At 44.1% G+C, this 21,474-nt stretch overlaps 1 protein-coding gene across 1 annotated transcript in view; it reads right to left on the minus strand.

The window, feature by feature from the left end:
* Window positions 1–9,312: 9,312 nt before the first annotated feature.
* Window positions 9,313–21,474, minus strand: part of LOC122562279 (voltage-dependent calcium channel gamma-1 subunit-like) — a 30,292-nt gene continuing 18,130 nt past the window's right edge. The window contains exons 3-4 of the mRNA XM_043715071.2: window positions 19,098–19,235; window positions 9,313–13,806 (exon numbers count right to left, since the gene is read on the minus strand). Coding sequence (XP_043571006.1) covers window positions 13,577–13,806; window positions 19,098–19,235 — 368 coding nt within the window. The 3' untranslated portion in view covers window positions 9,313–13,576. The remainder of the gene's footprint in view (window positions 13,807–19,097; window positions 19,236–21,474) is intronic.

Raw genomic sequence — 21,474 nt, forward strand, 5'->3', positions numbered from 1 at the left:
TGAAGGATAGTTTGTTTTTGGAAAGCAGCAATTGTGATGTGCAGCTGCGCAAACTGAATCCTGGTTCTGCTGCTGACTCTGAGGAAATTATCCTGACATTCAAATATTCCCATCCTCGGAATGTGACGGAAGGTTCCAGCTCTGTGAAGCTGAATAATTACCTGGGAAATGTTAAAGCATTTGAAGTCCTACTTCACCCCAATATAGGCAAAAACAAGGATTGCAGATGCTGGAAAACAGAGTTCTAAATTAGAGTATTGCTGAAAATGCACAGCAGGTCAGGCAGCATCCGAGGAGCAGGAAAATTGACGTTTCAGGCAAAAGCCCTTCATCCCCAACTGCGTTTCCCAAACCCCTGAGCAGGCTTGCAGGGCCCGGGCCCACTTCCACAACCCCCTCCTGCAAAGGTCTGATGTGTCCCCTGACATATTTCCCCCTCCCACCATCAATCCCAAGCCCCAACTTCCCCACTCTCACCAACACCCAACAAACCATCCCCCATCCCTCCATTTAAACACTCATGCACCATCCATACATTTGATTTATTTTTTCTTGTCACATGTACTGAGATACAGTGAAAACTATTGTTTTGTGTGCTGAATAGACAAATTATACCTGACATAAGTACTTCAAGATAATAGAACAGAATGCAGAATATAGTTTTACAGCTACAGAGAAGTTGCAGAGCAAGATCAACTCTAATATATAAGAGATCTGTTCAAAAGTCTGATATCAGCAGGGAAGAAGCTGTTCTTGAATCTGTTGGTATTTGTTTTCAAATGTTAGTATTTTCTGCCGGATGGAAGAGAGTATAACTGTGGTGGGTGGGTTCTTTGATGTCTGTTTTCCTGAGGAGCCAATGGAAGGGAGGCTGGTTTATGTGATGGACTGGGCTGTGTTCAAAGCTCTCTAATTTCTTATGGTCTTGGGCAGAGCAGTTCCCATACCGAGCTATGGTACGTCCAGATAGGATGCTTTCTATGGTGCATCTCTCAAAAATGGTAAAAGTCATTGTGGACATCGCTGAATTTCCTTAGCCTTCTGAGGAAGTAGAAGTGTTGGTGTGCTTTCCTGACTGTAGTGTTAATGTGGATGGACCAGGGCAGATTGTTGATGATATTTACTCTCAGGAAACTGAAGCTCTCAACCACCTCTACCTCCGCCCCATTGATACGGACAGGGGCGTGTCCTCCATTCCTCTTCCTGAAGTCGATGATCAGCTGCTACATTTTGCTGACATTGAGGGAGAGACTGTTGTCTTCACACCATGCTAGTAAGCTGTCTATTTCTTTCCTGTATTCCATCTCGTAGTTGCTTGAGATCTGAGGCCCTACAGTGGTGTCATCAGCAAACTTGTTAACGGAGTTAGAGCTGAGTTTGGCCACACAGCCGTGAGTGTATAAGGACTTGTGAGTAAGAGGCTGAGTAGGCCGCCTTGTGCAGCACTGATATTGCAGATTATTGTGGAAGAGATGTCGCCTATCCTTACTGATTGCAGTTTGTGAGTCAGGAAGTAGAGGATCCGGTTGCAGATGGAGTGGAGCAGAGGCCTAGGTCTCAGAGTTTGGCGCAGAGTTTTGTTGGAGGTGTTGAAGATGGAGCTAAAGTCAATAAATAGGAGCCTGATGTATAGGTGTCCTTGTTATCCAGATGTTCCAGGGATGAGTGTCGGGCCAAGGAGATGGCGTCTGCTGTGACAGTAGGTGAATTGTAGCGAGTCAAGCGAGGCCGGAGTTGATGTGCGGCATTGCTAACCTTTCAAAGTACTTCATAATAATGCATGTCAGAGCCACCGAGTGGTAGTCATTAAGGTACGTTGCTTGACTTTTCTTTAGCCCAAAAATGATAGTGGCCTTCTTGAAGGAGTTGGCACCCTCACATTGCAGTAAGGAGAGGTTAAAGATGTCTGCAAATACTCCCACCAGCTGGTCCACACAGGATCTGAGTGCACGGCTGGGGATTCCATCTGGGCCAGTCGCTCTCTGTGGGTTCACCCTCAAGAAGGCTGACCTGATATCTGTGGCGGCAACAAGTGGGTACAGGTACACCTGAGGCTGTCCGAGCCGGTGACATCATTTCACTGACCTTCTGTTCTAAACGAGTATGGAATACATTGAGCTCATTGGGGAGGGATGTGTTGTCAGCAAGGCTTTGCTTTGTAACCTGTTATATTGTGTAAGCCTTGCCACAGTTGATGTGTGTTCATGTGGTTAATCTGAAACATCTATTTCCCCTGCTCCTCGGATGCTGCCTGACCTGCTGGGCTTTTCCAGTGCCACACTCTCAACTCTATAATCTCCAGCATCTGCTGTACTCAATTTCGCCTAGTCTGGGACTCTAGTCTGGTGTTGTCTCTTGGCATCCCTGATGGCTTTATTAAGATTTGTACAAGATTTCCTGTGTAGGTCAGGGTCACCCGACTCAAAACACCTTAGACCGGGTGGTGGATCTTCCAGTACATTCATGATTTCTGTTTAGTGATTAACTTCTTTGGCATGCAGTCCTCTACACACATGACACTCTATATAACCCTTTACCCACTTGGACTGTATCTCCAGAGTTAGATTATAGACTTACCCTTCTACTGGAGCCGTCAATGTGACTGTCAGTGCCTCAGCACATATAAATTACAGAAGAGGAGATATTGACTGCCAGGCAATGGACTCCACCAATTCTGATTACAAGGATTGCTGAACAGGTCTCCCTGGTTTCCAAACAGGAGGCTCCTGTCTGGGGATTTCCAGTGTAGAAGTCACCAAAACATTATCTCTGTCAATGTTTTTGTTCAATCTCAGGTTCCCAAAAATGGATTTCGGACCCTGATTGGTATTTCTGGGCCCTCACAGGGGCTAAACGTGGTTGTAAATGTTCCTTTGCGTTCTTGTCACATCACTTCCAACCACCTTGATCAATATGAGTAGCCTTTTCTTTTCAGAGAATCCTTACAGTGTGGAAGTAGGCCCATTCGACCCATCGAGTCCATAATGACCCTCCCAGCCAGACCCACCATAATCCCTATAATCTTGTATTTCCCATGGCTAACTTGCACAACCCTAGACACTATAGGCAATTTAGCCTGGTCAATCCACCTAACCTGCACAACTTTGGACTGTGGGAGGAAACTCACGCAGACCTGGGGAGAATGTGTAAACTCCACAAACACAGTTGCCTGAGGATGGAATCGAACCTGGCTCTCTGGCGCTGAGAGGCAACAGTGCTAACCACTGAGCTATAGTGGTGCCTAGTCATCTTTCCCCAATATTTGAATAATTCATTCAAAAAGTTTCATTTTTCACCTGTTGTTGGCTGTGGATTAATGACTAATCAATGAAGATATCAGTATACTTTCAGAGGTTTGGCAATGTTACTTAACCACCCTCCCTATTTTACCACTGTTCATGGAGCAGAAATTGGAGGGTGTGGGGGAGTTGTGTGAAGGCTTTGTGCAACTAAATGTAGTTCTTAAACTAAAGGTTACATGGATGACTCACTGCTTCTGAAATGCTTCTTTTGCACAGTTTGTTCATTTATTTACTTTTTTAATTAAAGAAACACCAATAATTTTGGTGAAGAAATGTACGTAACTTTTCTACATTACAGTTTTGTAAGTAGAGTGGAAGTAAGATACAATTGAGCCGTTCATTGTTGAGATAGAAGATCAGCTTAAGAATGATAAGTGTCAACTCTGTCCCCAGAGCATTAGTGTTCAGTACAATAGTTAAGACCATCAGAAATAGGAACAGGACTAGACCATTTAGCCCCACGAGCCTGCTCTTCATTCAATAGGATGTTGGCTGATCCAACATACATCATGTCCACTTTCCTGCTCTGTCCCCATAACTATTCATTCCCTGACTGATCAAGAATCTGTCCATCTCACCCTTAAATATACACAAGGGCTCTGTCCCCCCATGTTTCTGTGGCAAGGGGTTCCAATGACTTCCAAACCTCAGAAGAAATTTATCCTCATCTCAGCCTTAAACTGATGTCCCTTTATTCTGAGACTGTGCCCTCTGATCCTAGACTTTCCCATGAGAGGAAATACTCCTGTCAAGATCTTTAAGTGTACTATTTTAATAACTACTTTTATTAAAATGAATCAAATTCAAGTCACTGGTTATATTCATGCAGTCTGCTACCACACACTGAATTGTGTCACCTGGAATACTGAATTTTGCATTGCTTCAATGGTCATAATGTCACCAAGAATGATTCTAGGTTTATGTCACACATTTTGTGTCACAGTGTCTTCTTCCATGCTTGCAAGAGGCCATGACAAACTGTACTATCTGAATTTGGAACAAGGGCGGCACAGTGGCTCAGTGGTTAGCACTGCTGCCTCACAGCACCAGGAACCCGGGTTTGATTCCTGTCTCGGGCGACTGTCTGTGTGGAGTTTGCACGTTCTCCCGGTGTCTGCGTGGGTTTCCTTCAGGTGCTCCGGTTTCCTCCCATAGTCCAAAGATGTGCAGGTCAGGTGAATTGGCCAAGCTAAATTGCCCATAGTGTTAGGTGCATTAGCCAGGAGTAAATATAGGGTAGGGGAATGGGTCTGGGTAGTTTACTCTTCGGAGGGTTGGTATAGGCTTGTTGGGCCAAAGGGCCTGTTTCCACACTGTAGGGAATCTAATCTAATCTAAAGTCTTACAAACCCACCAAAGATCCCAGGTTTGGCCCCAGCTCCACACATCTGGGATGGCAGACAAGCTTCAATGCTTATACTCAGTGGGTGAAAAATTGGCGTGGTTTCCTACTCTTAAAATCTATCCTGAGAGTCTAACTGGGAAGTGCATCTATTAGCATGACTGTTGCTCCACTGCCTACTGCCTTACACATGAAGCGTCAGTTGAGTACAGTATTAAATGATGGATCCCTGCAGGATGCATCTTCTGGAACTGAGGAGTGTAAATTTAAAATTCGTTTGTATAAGTTTCAAAACAGGTATGACATTGACAAAAAAATTATCCTCTGCGAAACTGTTTTCATTTTAATACTCATGTTGCTGCAATCATGTCTGAGTGAAACATTTAAGTAACCCCCTTTAATCATAATAGAACAATTTTCTGCATGTTGCTATTTTATCAGTGTGCAAGTAACAGTGACTGGAGTGTTTACCAGTTTTGTTAATTAGGGAGTTTGAGTTAAGCAATGGTTGGAGACAGTGTCACACATCAGTGAGCATGAGAGTTACATGGATAATACTGCTGGCAAGGTGGTCACATTATACCTCAAGGACAGGAGGAAATAAGGGAATAGGTGACCACAGGCAGTCATAGAGTCATAGAGATGTATAGCACAGAAACAGTCCCTTCGGTCCAACTCATCCATGCCGACCAGATATCCTAACCTAATCTTGTCCCATTTACCAGCAGTCGGCCCATATCCCTCTAAACCCTTCCTATCCATGTACCCATCCAGGTGTCTTTTAAATTCTGTAATTGTACAAGCCTCTACCACTTCCTCTGGCAGCTTGTTGCATACACACACCACCCTTTGCATGAAAAAGTTGCCCCTTAGGTCTCTTTTATATCTTTCCCCTCTCAGCCTAAAATTATGCCCTCTCATTCTGGACACCGCTTTCCCCCCTCCCCCCCCTTGTCTATTAAACTATCCATGCCCCTCATAATTTTGTAAACCTCTATAAGGTCACCCCTCAGCCTCTGACACTCCAGGGAAAACAGCCCCAGCCTGTTCAGCCTCTCCCTGTAGCTCAAATCCCCCTGGCAACATCCTTATAAATCTTTTCTGAACCCTTTCAAGTTTCACAACATCCTTCCGATAGGAAGGAGACCAGAATTGCATGCAATATTCCAACAGTGGCCTAACCAATGTCCTGTTCAGCCGCAACATGACCTCCCAACTCCTGTACTCAATGCTCTGACCAATAAAGGAAAGCATACCAGGCGCCTTCTTCACTATCCTATCTACCTGTGACTCTACTTTCAAGGAGCTATGAACCTGCACTCCAAGGTCGCTTTGTTCAGAACACTCTCCAGGACCTTACCATTATAAGCCCTGCCCTGATTTGCTTTTCCAACATGCAACACCCCACATTTATCTAAATCAAACTCCATCTGCCACTCTTCAACCTGTCATGGTTAGAAATATGGGACTGGGATATCATAGCAATTACAGAAACATGGCTCAGGGATGGGCAGGACTGGCAGCTTAATGTTCCAGGATACAAATGCTACAGGAAGGATAGAAAGGGAGGCAAGAGAGATGGGGGAGTGGCATTTTTGATAAGGGATAGCATTACAGCTGTGCTGAGGGGGGATACTCCCAGAAATACATCCAGAGAAGTTATTTGGGTGGGACTGAGAAATAAGAAAGAGATGGTCACGTTATTGGGATTGTATTATAGACCCCCTAATAATCAGTGGGAAATTGAGAAACAAATTTGTAAAAAGATTTCAGTTATCTGCAAGAATAATAGGGTGGTTATGGGAGGGGATTTTAACTTTCCAACTGTTGACTGGGACTGCCATAGTGTTAAAGGTTTAGATGGAGAGAAATTTGTTAAGTATGTACAAGAAAATTTTCTGAGTCAGTATGTGGATGTACCTACTAGAGAAGGTGCAAAACTTGACCGACTCTTGGGAAATAAGGCAGGTGCCTGAAGTATCAATGGGGGAGCACTTTCGGGTCAGCGCCATAAATCTATTTTAAAATAGTGATGGAACAGGATAAACTGAATCTAAAAGTTAAAGTTCTAAATTGCAGGAAGGCTAATTTTGACGGTATGAGGCAAGAACTTTCAAAAGCCGATTGGGGGCAGTTGTTCGTAGGTAAAAAGACGGCTGGAAAATGGGAAGTCATCAGAAATGAGATAACGAGTATCCACAGAAAGTATATTCCTGTCAGGGTGAAAGGAAAGGCTGTTAGGTATAGGGAATGCTGGAAGAAATTGAGAGTTTGGTTAAGAGACAAAAGGAATCATATGTCAGGTATAGACAGGGTAGATCGAGTGAATCCTTAGAAGAGTATAAAGAAAGTAGGAGTATACTTAAGAGGGAAATCAGGAGGGCAAATGGGGGACATGAGATAGCTTTAGCAAATAGGGTTAAGGAGAATCCAAAGGGTTTTTCTAAATACATTAAAGACTAAGTGGCAACTAGGGAGAGAATGGGACCCCTCAAAGATCAGCAAGGCAGCCTGTGTGTTGAGCCATAGGAGATGGGGAGGTACTAAACGAGTATTGTGCATCAGTGGAAAAGGACATGGAAGATTTTGAATGTAGGGAAATAGATGTGACATCTTGAAAAATGTCCATATTACAGAGGAGGAGGTGCTGGATGATTTGAAATGCATAAAGGTGGATAAATCCCCAGGACCTGATCAGGTGTACCCCAGAACTCTGTGGGAAGTGATTGTTGGGCCTCTTGCTGAGATATTTGTATGAGGTGAGGTGCCGGAAGACTGGAGGTTGGCTAACGTGCTGCCACTATTTAAGAAGGGTGGTAAGGAAAAGCCAGGGAACTATAGGACCAGTGAGCCTGACGTCGGTGGTGGGCAAGTTGTTGGAGGAATTCTGAGAGACAGGGTTTACATGTATTTGGAAAGGCAAGGACTGATTATGGATAGTCAGTGTGGGAAATCATGTCTCACGGATTTGATTTGAGTTTTTTGAAGAAGTAACAAAGAGGATTGATGAGGGCAGATATAGACTTCAATAAGGCGTGCAACAAGGTTCCCCGTGGGAGACTGATTAGCAAGGTTAGATCTCATGGAATACAGGGAGAACTAGCCATTTGGATACAGAACTGGCTCAAAGGTAGAAGACAGAGGGTGGTGGTGGAGGGTTGCTTTTCAGACTGGACACCTGTGACCAGTGGAGTGCCACAAAGATTGGTGCTGGGTCTACTACTTTTTGTCATTTACATAAATGATTTAGATGTGAACATAAGAGGTACAGTTAGTAAGTTTGCAGATGACACCAAAATTGGAGGTGTAGTGGACAGCGAAGAAGGTTACCTCAGAGTACAACGGGATCTTGATCAGATGGGCCAATGGGTCAATGAGAATCAGACAGGTATTGCAGGAATCTCCTGAGGTCCTACTTATAAATCAGTTTTCTACTTAGGAGCCCTGATAAAAGGACATCATCACAAAAAAGACAACAAAAATGACATCCGTTCAACTCTCTGATTAACTCGGCACAACATAAACTGGCCAATGTTTGGGTAACTTGCTACAACCAGTTTCAAACAAGTTTTCCACTTATACGGTGAAGCACTTCTTCATATTTGTGAAGACCATACAGGATTTCACATATTAATAGCAATGTAGCATCCATATGCTCATTTAACAATGCTGGACTATTCACCATTCAAGAGTCAATAGATATTTGCACTGCAGCAATTTTGTGAATCAGTACTCACTAAACTTATGAACTCAGTAACTTGTGCAGTTGAATTCAATTTTAATGACATTATGCATCCCAAATAAATGGCTTTGCCATGAGTTCTCTGCTAGACCCATCTCCTCAAACATCTTTATTTGGATTCCATGAGAATTGTATGTTCAATGAAATCACATGTAACCTGCTATTCCTTGCATTTTTCCAATATTAAATGAGATGCTTCCAATACAGAAGTCCATAGCTGCATGCAAGAATTTCCTTGATGGGCTGGCTCCACCCTGCACTCAAATTCAAATTTGAAATCTAACAGTCAAATGAAATCACTTTTCTTGATGCCTTAAGTTGAGTTATTGGCCTGGAGTTCTCTACTACTGTGCACTAACAGCCTACTTTCACTAGTCAATATACACATTGGGATTCCTATAGTGCTTTACATTGTAAGACTGGCTTCTTAATTAACACCTTGGTAAATAAGGTCAGAGCCATTTCTTGGACGTAGAAACTTGATGCTGAAAATAGGGCACATCAAGGTCATGCGATGGGATAACGGCGACCCTGATCAGATCACTTTTATCTGTATAATCACACAAACTCGTGAACAGCTCTAAGGCTGTCATTTTGGTCCGGCAAAGGGCGCAGACTTCCTGGGTAGGTTATCTGAAAGGTTTGAGCAACTCTTGAAGCTTGCTGTGTCATGCTGCTATAATGTTGTAGTTATGATTGGTGTTTGTTTATAACAAAATCCTGCCGTCAAGTCAAAAAGACATCTACCGACCACACAAATGAGCCTTGTGGTATGTTGTTTCATTACCGGTATGCTGCCAAGTAAGTAGGCTGTACTACCCAAAGACTGGCAGACAATATCAAACAGCATGTCCTTTCAGCTGGTTACAACATGCAAAGTACTGACCATGGTTACAAAACACAGTATCCAGTTTTAGATGTAAATCCCCAATCGAACAACAAATGCTTTTTAATTCTGATTGTACAAAGAATTACATTGTCAACCAATTTAGAATTGTCAGTTGGGCTCATTGTGGCACATTTGTGAGAACTGGAAGCTGCATATATTAACATACAAAGAAAGAACATTACACACAAACACACACACACACAGTGCCTGTTTCAACTCAACATAATAGGGGACAGCCATTTGCTGGTTTATTTTCCGGTCAAGATATTGCCCTATCAGAGTCAGCCTGCCTGCTGTAGAATTTAAACAAAGCTTATCAGTTAACTGTCAGTCATCATTAACATCAGCAATCAACACTCTCTCCTTATAGTTGTTTCCCCTTTACTTTGGTATTTCTTGTCAATTGTCCTGATGAGTGCAAGATGAAAGGCTTTGACAAAATGTGTTTTTTCTCAATATTCAAGTTCTGTGCTGCCAAACAACCGTGTCTAATAATTAAACTATTATATAAAAGGTATCTGAGGGAGGGGGAAGGCCTCATAATTCAGCTAATATGTATTTGCAAAGTATAGTTTGATACTAGGAACTCTGCTGTAGCATGTGCTTTTTAATAACTTGATCAGTCGGGCTCACATGGAGTATTCTGTACATGAGTGGAGACCCAAAAGCCTCTCGACTGTTTGGTAATTCCAATTCGATGTAATTCAACCACAAAAAGCAGAACGCTAATCGGGGCAAAGCTCAATGTTTAAGAGGTGCATTTTCACCAGTGCAATCTCCACAGATTTTAGAAGTCACACATACTGCAATCGCAGGAGGATTTCTGGGCAAACTAGGAGAAGGGTCAGCTAAAGGGGTCAGGGTCATCAGTGCTTGTTTGAACCACTGAACAGAGCAACCTACAAGCCCCATCCTCCACAATCACCGAAATATTGACTCAAGGGAGATAAAGCCACGGCAAAAAAAAATAACAGCCAATTTCAAGGAAAACATTTTCTCTTGTGACAGATTTCTTGATGGGAGAAGTTTGGGTATATGTTTATTATAAAGGGATGTGTAAGGAGTAGTGATGTAGTTAAAATGCAAGTTTCACACATGCTTAGATTTAGGGAAATCTCAATAAATTCTACAGCATCTAAAAAACCCCAAAGCCATTTGTCACACAAATGTGGGAAGTGGTGAATGACATAATAATCCAATGTTGAAGCTTTTGCCAATTGTTAAGCTACAGATCCAGGGTGTAATTGTTTATTTCTGATTATTGCTCTCAGGTGAGATTTCAGATGGTTGAAGCTGTTCTCCCTGAATGAGTGGATTTACAAACCTCAAAAATGTCACTGCGAGACAAGGTCAGGATTTGACGGCAAGGTTGAATACATGGATTAACCTATGTTTGGAGTCAGGAATATATCTGCATACATGGATTCACATATTCCATAGTAAATGCTGCTACAAACATACTGATATTTGAACTACATTAAAAAGAAAACTTCCTCAAACTGTTTAAGATTGCTTGGGAATTTTGGAAGGGGAGTGGTTGTTAAGGTAAACGCAATGAACAATGTGCAGATCTGAACTTCTTAAGCTTTATCAGGGCCTGATGATCTACATCTCAGAATACCTAAAGAAGTGGCTATAGAAATAGTAGATGCATTAGTGGTCATCTTCCAGGATTCTATAGACTCTAGAACAGTCCCTGCAGATTGGAGGGTAGCCAATATTCAAAAAGGGAGCCAGAGAGAAAACCAGGAATTATAGACCAGTAAACCAAACATCAGTAGTGAGAAAATTCTCGAAACTATTATCAAGGACTTTATAGCAGAGCATTTAGAAAGCAGCAATAGGACCAGATAGAGTCATAGAGACGTACAGCACGGAAACAGACCCTTCGGTCCAACTCATCCATGCCGACCAGATATCCCAACCCAATGTAATCCCACCTGCCAGCACCTGGCCCATATCCTTCCAAACCCTTCCTATTCATATTCCCATCCAGATGCCTTTTAAATGCTGTAATTGTACAAGTGTCCACCACTTTCTTTGACAACACATTCCATACATGTATCACCCTCTGCATGAAAAAGTTGCCCCTTAGGTCCCTTTTATCTTTCTCCTCTCACCCTAAACCTATGCCCTCCAGTTCTGGACCCCACCCCAGGGAAAAGACCTTGTCTATTTACCCTATCCATGCCCCTTATAATTTAACAAACCTCTTATAAGGTCACCCCTCAGCCTCCGACACTCCAGGGAAAACAGCCCCAGCCTGTTCAGCCTCTCCCTGCAGCTAAGATTCTCCAACCCTGGCAACATCCTTGTAAATCTTTTCTGAACCCTTTCAAGTTTCACAACATCTTTTCGATAGGAAGGAGACCAGAATTGCACGCAATATTCCAACAGAGGCCTAACCAATGTCCTGTACAGCCGCAAAATGACCTCCCAACTCCTGTACTCAATATTCTGACCAATAAAGGAAAGCATACCAAATGCCTTCTTCACTATCCTATCTACCTGCGACTCCACTTTCAAGGAGCTATGAACCTGCACTCCAAGCAACACTCTCTAGGACCTTACCAATAAGTGTATAAGTCCTGCTAAGATTTGCTAGAGTCAGGATGCTTGACAAATCTGTTCGAATTCTATGAAAGGTTGCTCTTGCTCTCATGGGAGTGCTGTGAAGGTTTACCAGGCTGATTATGGGGATGGGGGAACTGATGTATGAGGAGAGATTGTCTAAGTTAGGATTATTTTCACTGGAGTTCAGACAAATGGGGGGGGGGGGGTTCATAGTCACTTGTAAAATTCTAACAGGACTAGACAGGGTAGATGCAGGGAGGATGTTCCTGATGGTGGGTGCTTCCAGAACCAGGGGTCACAGTCTGAGGATTCGGGGTGGACCATTTAGGATGGAGATGAGGAGACATGTCTTCACCCAAAGAGTGGTAAGCCTGTGGGATTCATTACCACAGGAGGTAGTTGATGCCAAATGTATTTAAGAGGCAGCTAGATATAGCACTTGGGACAAATGGAATCAAAGGTGAGGGGGAGAAGGCTGGAATAGGCTGTTGCGATGGAAGATCAGTCAATGATCGTGATAAATAGTAGAGGGGGCTCAACGGCCAAATGGCCTCCTCCTGCTGCTATCCCCTATGTCTCTACATTTGGAGCTGGTGGTATGCACAATGGTCGTGTCCCTACCTCTGAGCCAGGAGGTACGGGTTCAACTCCCACCTGCTCTTGGGATATGTAATAACATCTCTCAACAGGCTGATCAGGAAATATCCTGAAGCCAGCTGTGGTGGTGTATTCGAAGGTCTGGCAGAATCTGTGCTAACTGCCAATTCTGAGGAAGGGTCACTGGCCCTGAAATGTTAACTCAGATTTCCCTCTTCAGCTGCTGCCAGACCTGCTGAGCTTTTCCGGCAATTTCTGTTTACTTTTCAGATTTGCAGCATCCCCAGTTCCTTCTTTTTATTTTTATGGCTGTGTATTTAAGGTGTTTATGTTTAACCTGCCGTTCCAAGAACACGTACAGTAATTCACAACAGTGAGGTCTGCTAACGTGGCCCCATTTCCCACAAGAGGTGAATCTAATAATCGTTGTTGAGAAACACATCCTCACGACGCTGAGTGCTGAGAAGAGTGTCGATGATACAGTGTTACCAGGACGCTGACTGTGAGAGAGCAAAGCTATCATCAACGCAGTTCCCAGTCATAACCCCATCAATGACTCACTATTAATGGTGAGTGGACTTATTCATGTCCTGTTGTTCTGCTAAAGAAATTTAAAGAAAGCACAAAGTGCGCAGCAGGCATCTGGAAGAGAATGAAAGGTTAATGTCCAGGCCTTGACACACTTCCCATGTCTCGAGTTCCCCGAATGAAAGCCTGAATATTTCAGTTTTTCCTGACAGGAAAATACTGGAACTGCAGGAAATCTGAGGTGGAAGAGAATGAGCTGCAATGTTAAGGTGTGTGGAGGAAGAGGAGCAGAGTGCTTGGAGCAGACTGGGGACTTGTGCAGAACAGCAAAGGGCTCATTTTCAACCCGAAGATTAACTTTGCTTCAGATGCTGCCAGACCTGCTGAGTTTCTCCAGCAAGTTCTGTTTCAGATTTCCAGCATCCACAGTTCTTTTTCTTCCAGCATGTTTTACTTTCATTTCCGATTTCAGTTTTTTGAAATTAAAGTTGTGAATTTTTTTTGTTTTAAGAAACCCCTGAAGATGAGTCTCCCTGTTTAGCCACCATAAATAAAGCTGTCCACCATATCCCTGTGAGTGAATTTGATTCCCCACCCCCACCTCACACATGTTCTGGTGGTGCATCCATGCACGTTTCCCATGGGTTTTGGGGCATACGTGGCAGAGAGATGAGCAGGAGAGTGATTCCCCCGATGAAGAGGATGACAAAGGCAGCACTGGCGCAGGCGAATGACCAGGAATAGTGATACTGCATCCAGATGGTCTCCTCGCTGTCAATCATCCGCTTGACAGACTGCCGCATGACCTCCACCGAGATGATGATGCACAGGCCTGGAACACAGGGCGACACAGTGAGTCAGTGGGGAGCTGTGGGCGGGAAGGTACCCCCCATGGGGACACACGCGGGGTCACTCTCCTGGCACTGAGCGGGCAGATTGTAATGTCTGATGGTTTTCCTGCTCCTGGGATGCTGCCTGACCTGCTGTGCTTTTCCAGCACCACTCTAATCTAGACTCTGATTTCCAGCATCTGCAGCCCTCACTTTTGCCTAGAATGTTTGACACGCCTTGCAAATGAAAGCGTTGCAGTGCTCGGGGGGGGGGGGGGGGGGACGAAAAATAAAAGAATAATTCAAACTGTTTCCTAACTGCAACTTTATTTTGTGGAGTGTTTTAGCTACTCCTCGGAATTAACCCCCAGATTGACCAATTTATACTGGACGCAGTGATTCAGCCGAATGTTCTAGAGAGAAGGAAATCTGCCATCCTTCTGCAGTCTGGCCTACATGTGACTCCAGACCCACAGTAATGTGGCTGACTCCTAACTGCCCTCTGGGCAATTAGGGATGGGCAATAAATACTGGCCCGGCCAGTGACAGCCACATCCTGTAAATGAATATTTAAAAAGCCACAAGTTGAAGGGATGGGTTTGGCTTGTCTGTTCCTCCAGTGTCCAGTCCAGGTGGACTGGGGAAATCAGGTTGGTAGTGGGTTGCAAGAAAGGGAATGTCTATGAGATGGCATTTTGGAGCAGCTAGTGGTGGAACCACTCGGGAACAAGCAATACTAGATTTAGTGCAACAAGGCAGACTTGGTAAGGGAGCTTAAAGTTGAGGAACCCTTAGGAGGCAGTGATCATAATATGACTGAATTTACTCTGCAATTTGAGAGGGAGAAGATAGAATCAGAGATAATGGTATAAAGCTGAATAAAGGCAATGACAGAGGCATGAGGGAGGAGCTGGTTAGAATTGGCTGGGAGAGGAGCCTAACAGGAAAACAGTGGAACAGTAATGGCAGGGGTTTCAGGGAGTAATTCAGGAGATACAGCAGAGCTTCATCCCTAGGAAAAAGAAGCATGGTACAGGGAAGATGAGACAACCCTGGCTGTCTACGGAGGTCAGGGATAGTATAAAAGCAAAATAGAAAGCATACAATGTGGTGAAGAGCAGTGGGAAACCAGAGGTTTGGGAAGCTCACAAAGACAAACAGAGGGCAACAAAAAAAAACATAAATAAGGAGGAAGAAGATTTAATATGTGGGTAAGCCAGCCAGTAATATAAAGGAAGGCTGTAAGGAGTTTCTTCAGGAGTTTCTTCAGATATAAAGGGCAAAAGAGAGGCAAAAGTGGACATTGGGCCCCTGGAAATTGACACTGGAGAGCTAGTGTTGGGGAACAAAAAAATAGCTGAGGAACTGAATAATTACTTTGCGTCTGACTTCATGGTGGAAGACACAAGTAATATCCCAAAAATTCAAGAGTGAGGGGGCAGAGCTGAGTATGGCAGCCATCACCAAAGAGAAGGTGCTAGAAAAACTGAATGGCCTGAAGGTGGATAAATCCCCTGGACCAGATGGACTACACTGCAGCACTTTAAGGGAGATAGCAGAGATGTTAGTGATGATCTTTCAGGAATCACTAGACTCAGGGAGGATCCCAGAGAACTGCAAAAACACTAATGTGACACCTTTGATAAACAAGGGAGTAAGGCAAAAGATGGAAGATTACAAACTGATTAGCCGAACCTTGGTCATGGGTAAGATCCTGGAATCCATTGTGAAGGATGAGAATTCTGAATACTTGCAAGTGTATGGTAAAATAGGGCAAGGTCAGCAAGGTTTCATCAAGGGGAGATCATGCCTGATAAATCTGCTAGAATTCTTTGAAGAATTGGAGGTGTAGTGGACAGCGAAGAGAATTACCTTAGATTACAACAGGATCTTGACCAGATGGGCCAATGGGCTGAGAAGTGACAGATGGAGTTTAATTCAGATAAATGCGAGGTGCTGCATTTTGGGAAAGCAAATCTTAGCACTCCCTAGGACCTTAATGGTGAGGTCCTAGGGAGTGTTGCTGAACAAAGAGACCTTGGAGTGCAGGTTCATAGCTCCTTGAAAGTGGAGTTGCAGGTGGATAGGATAGTGAAGAAGGCATTTGGTATGCTTTCCTTTATTGGTCAGAGTATTGAGTAAAGGAGTTGGGAGGTCATGTTGCGGCTGTACAGGATATTGGTTAGGCCACTGTTGGAATATTGCATGCAATTCTGGTCTCCTTCCTATCAGAAAGTTGTTGTGAAACTTGAAAGGGTTCAGAAAATATTTACAAGGATGTTGCCAGGGTTGGAGGATTTGAGCTATTGGGAGAAGCTGAACAGGCTGGGGCTGTTTTCCCTGGAGTGTTGGAGGCTGAGGGGTGACCTTATAGAGGTTTACAAAATTATGAGGGGCCTGGATAGGGTAAATAGGCAAAGTCTTTTCCCTGGGGTGGGGGAGTCCAGAGCTAGAGGGAATAGGTTTAGAGTGAGAGGGGAAAGATATAAAAGAGACCTAAGGGGCAACCTTTTCACACAGAGGGTGGTACGTGAATGGAATGAGCTGCCAGAGGAAATGGTGGAGGCTGGTTTGCAACATTTAAGAGGCATTTGGACGGGTACATGAATAGGAAGGGTTTGGAAGGATATGGGCTGGGTGCTGGCAGGTGGGATTAGATTGGGTTGGGATATCTGGTCGGCATGGACGGGTTGGACCGAAGGGTCTGTTTCCATGCTGTATGACTCTATGACTCTAAGTAATGAGCAGGTTAGACCAAGGGCAGCCAATGGATATTATCTACCGGGACTTAAAGAAGGCCTTTGACCAGGTACCGCACAGGAGGCCACTGAGTAAGATAAGAGTCCATGATATTAGAGGCAAGGTGCTAGCATGGAAAGCAGAGAGTGGGGATGAAAGGTCCTTCCCAGGATGGCAGCTGGTAACAAGTGGTGTTCCACAAGGTTCAGTGTTGGGACCACAACTTTTCACTTATACATTAACAATCTGGATGAAGGAACTGAGGGCATTCTGGCTAGGTTTACAGACAATACAAAGATAGATAGAGGGACAGGTAGCATTGAAGCTGCATAAGGATTTGAATAGATTAGGAGAGTGGGCAAAGAAGTGGCGGACGGAGTACAACATGGGAAAGTGTGAGGTCATGCACTTTGGTAGGAAGAATAGAGGCATGGACTATTTTCTAAATCGGGATAAAATTCAGGAGTCTGAAGTGCAAAGAGACTTAAGAGTTCCAGTCCAGGAATCCCTCAAGGTAAACTTGCAGGTTGAGTCAGTAGTTAGGAAGGCAACTGCATGATGGCATTTATTCTGAGAGGACTTGAATACAAAAGCAGGGATATATGTCTGAGGTTCTATAAGGCTCAGGTCAGACCACATTTGGAGTATTGTGTGCAGTTTTGGGCCCCATATCTCAGGAAGGATATACTGGCCCTGGAGTGTGTTCAGAGGAGGTTCATGACAATGATCCCAGGAATAAAAAGCTTAACATATGAGGAACGTTTGAGGACTCTAGGTGTATACTTAATGGAGTTTAGAAGGATGAGGGGGGATCTAATTGAAACATACAGAATACTGAATGGTCTGGACAGAGTAGATATTGGGAAGATGTTTCCATTGGTGGGAGAGTCTAGGGCCCGAGGGCACAGTCTTAGAGTAAAGGGAATACCTTTTAGAATGGAGATAAGGAGAAACTTCTTCAGCCAGAGACTGGGGAATCTATGGAATTCATTGCCACAGGCGGCTGTGGAGGCCAAGTCATTGAGTTTATTTAAGACTGAGATAGATAGGTTCTTGAGTATCAAGGGGATCAAGGATTACGGGGAGAATGGGGTTGAGAAACATATCAGCCATGATTGAATGGCAGAGCAGACCAAATGGGCTGAATGGCCTAATTTCTGCTCCTGTGTCTTAATGTCTTATGCCTGGCCTGTGACCACAGAAATATATCATAGTTCCTTCAGTGTCACTGGGTTGAAATGATAGTTTCTAATGGCAGCGTGGGTATCCCTACAATGGAGGGAATGCAGCAAATCAGGAAGGCTGCTCACTCCCACCTTCACCAGGGAATTAGGGATGGGCAATGAGTACTAACCCAGGCATAAAGACACATCGCATCAATGAACAAAAATAACATTGAAATATTGCCATGACACCTGGTAACTAAGGAACAACATCCCACTGAGAGTAAGGCTGGGAGGATGGAATGGGCAGGATTAAAAAGAAACAAAAGGGTTATGCTGGAACAGGACATCTTGTAATATATCAGAAGAGACTTGTTCATGTAACTTTAATTTAAAAAGCATTGCTCACCATGGGACTGGAAAGTGAGTTTCTAAAGTGTGATAAGGACCCCAGAGTAAAGGAATAACTGAAAAGGAGGGTAAAATTAATTCATCATGAAACGAGTAAAGAAAGAGAAATCAAAGAAGGCAAAGAAAGGTTGAATGAAGGGAGATAAATGAGACAAAAGTTAAAAACATCATAATGCGAGGGACCTCTTGTGGCACAATGGTCATGTCCCTATCTTTCAGCCAGGAGGCCTAGGTTCAAATCCCCTCTGCTCCTGAGGTGTATTATAACATCTGAGCAAATTGACTCGAAAATATCTAAAAGTACACTTTGACATGTACAGTCATCAACAGTCATTACTGGAGGAACACTGACCACAAACACCAGGTAAAACCTTTCAGCAGTGTTGCCTCCCATTTGAACTGAACTCTGGTCTCCCATATGCCAGGCGGGGGATTGATACTCCAACCCCCTGAGCCAAGAAGCCTGGATTCAATCCCACCTGCTCAAGGGGTGTATGACATTTCATCTCTGAACAGCTTCATAAGAAAATCTCTACTACACACTTCCTTTAAGCACTGTAGCACAAAGCCCATTTGTTTTTAACATGTTAACTATAAACTGTTCCTTTAAGAGCAGTGTTTGGACATGATGTGACACATCTCCAATGTAACTAGGACCCTCTGGTCTTGACAGGTACGTTAACCCTTATATATTTTGCAATATATTTTCTAATAAACCAGTTCAGAGATGTTGTGACACCCGAAAAAAGTGGGACTTTCTGGATCTCCTGGCTCAGAGAGAGGGACACTACCACTGTGCCACAAAGGCCTTATCAGTCCCAACAGAGTGCAGCATGAAACATGAAGAGCACTTTACTGAGGTAGCCTCACTAATTTGCCCACCCATTTGCTCAGAGGAGAAGCAGATGGCTATCGGGCCCACACTCCAGTCCGAACGCAGTGCAGCTGTTAACTGTCTAAGCCCCGCACCATCAACCTACCCGAGAAGATAAAGAACATGCCGGCTGGTTTCAGGAAATAATCCATCCTCTTGTTGAAGGAGAGCAGCAGACAGATTGTACCGAGCACCATAAACCCAATGCTGATGATTGCGATGGCCGCTGCTGAAATGCTATATTCTGCAGAGGAACAGATGCCAAGAAACTGAGAAAGGTGCCCGCAGATTCACTCCATTATCGCTCAGCTCCTGCCTTGTATTCATTGAGAAAGATGACCAACTGAGTTATCCAACACCTAAAAAGACAGCAGCAGTTTGAAAGCACATTTCCGCCCCCCCACCGCCCCCCTCCAAGTATAGTCTTTCTTTCACTGAAGTCCATGCAGTTCAAATAGTGCCAGCCATGTGCACGGCCACCTGTTTTTCCAGAGAGGGCTGCAAAGAGAAATCTAATCCTCTATTTGAGTAGGTAAAGGGTCAGCCAACTTTTCACATGATACCCACCCCCCTTCCACCTTTTTCTGCATGAACACAAACTGAAGCCCCCACCTCACCCCATTGACACCGGAAATGTCCCAGTTTGAGGCTGAGAAGTGTACGTGGCATCAAGAGATACTTTACAGAGTCTCTGGAGATGAGTAAACATGGCATCAAACCTGGTCACACAGTGTTGGAAATCTGACCCAATACAGTGCTAGTCATAACAACTGTAGGGTCCTGAGCTTAAAATACGATTGGCAGCTGAGTAAGTGGATTTGAGTTGGCCATCAGGACTTTGCCAAGGCCTGAGTTCCTGAACAACTTCAGATCTGAAGCAGGGTCACTGGACTCAAAACATTATCTCTGTTTTTCTCTCCACAAATACTGCCAGACCTGCTGACTTTCTATAACAATTTCTGTTTTTTGTTTCAGGTCTGAATGTTAGTTCCACTCCTTCCTGCTCTACTAGATTAACCCTCACATACTTAGAAAGATTTAACTTATGGAGTTCTCTTTTAAATAGATAGTTTTTGTGACAATATGTAGCTTTTCGAAGATGCACTATGGCAAAAGGTTCTGATCTCTTTCACTTTCTATACAAATAAACACTGTTAAAAGGAATATGATGTCAATTTTGGCCAATATGGGCTACATTGCATCCTTCTGTGCTGTAAGTTTGTATGGCTCAATACACACTCAAAGGTTTGCTCATTGTTTTCAATATCAGGAGCCATTTTGTATCACCAATTTCCAGCCTCCCCACTACTCTTGACCCACTCCAATTTGCCGACTGGACCAACAGATCCATGTCAGATGCCATATCACTTGCCCTTCACTCCTCCCTAGAACATCTTGACACCAAGAACAGCTATGTAAGAATCCTACTCATTGACTACAGTTCAGCCTCCCACACTATTATCCCCTTGAGACTGATTACTAAACTTAGTGGAGAAAGTGAGGTCTGCAGATGCTGGAGATCAGAGCTGAAAATGTGTTGCTGGAAAAGCGCAGCAGGTTAGGCAGCATCCAGGGAACAGGAGAATCGACGTTTCGGGCATAAGCCCTTCTTCAGGAATCAGGATTCCTGAAGAAGGGCTTATGCCCGAAACGTCGATTCTCCTGTTCCCTGGATGCTGCCTAACCTGCTGCACTTTTCCAGCAACACATTTTCAGTACTAAACTTAGTGATCTCAGACTAAGCTCTACTCTCTGCAGCTGGATCCTCAGCTTCCTGATCCACAGGCCACAATCAGTGAAGATTGGGAACAATATTTCATCCTCACTAACACTCAACACTGGATTCCCCCCACCCCAGGGGTGCATACGCAGCCCCCTACTGTACTGACTGTACTCTTGACTGCATTGCCAAATACCAGACTAATTCCATTTACAAGTTGGCTGATGATACCATCATAGTCAGTTGAATCTCAGATGGGTGACAAAACAGACTACAAATGGAAAAATGGTGCACTGAGAAAAACCTAGCTCTCAATGCCAGCAAAACCAAGGAACTCATCATTGACGTTCAGCGGGATGTCACTCATGCCCCCTCCCCCCTACACATTAACAGCACAGAGATGGAATGAGTGGAGAGTGTCAAGCTCCTGGGAGTGGTCATCCACAACAAGTTTTCTTGGACTCCCCATATGGACGCACTGGTTACAAAGGCCCAACAACCTCTCTTCTTCCTCAGGCAGCTGAGGAAATTTGGCATGACGGCGAAAACCCTTGCCAACTTTTATAGGTGCTCCATCGACAGCATTCTATCTGGATGTATCACTACCTGGTATGGCAACTGTACTATTCAAGATCGAAGACTGTTACAGAGAGTGGTGAACTCGGCCTGGACAATCACAAAGGCCAACGTCCCATCTATAGAATCCATCTACCAGGCCCGCTATCAAGGAAAGGCCGCCAGCATTCTCAAAGATCCATCCCGC

This window comes from Chiloscyllium plagiosum, unplaced genomic scaffold (genome assembly GCF_037043375.1).
Source record: "Chiloscyllium plagiosum isolate Xiang-an unplaced genomic scaffold, Cpla_swu_hap1 HiC_scaffold_25, whole genome shotgun sequence".
Classification (NCBI taxonomy): domain Eukaryota; kingdom Metazoa; phylum Chordata; class Chondrichthyes; order Orectolobiformes; family Hemiscylliidae; genus Chiloscyllium; species Chiloscyllium plagiosum.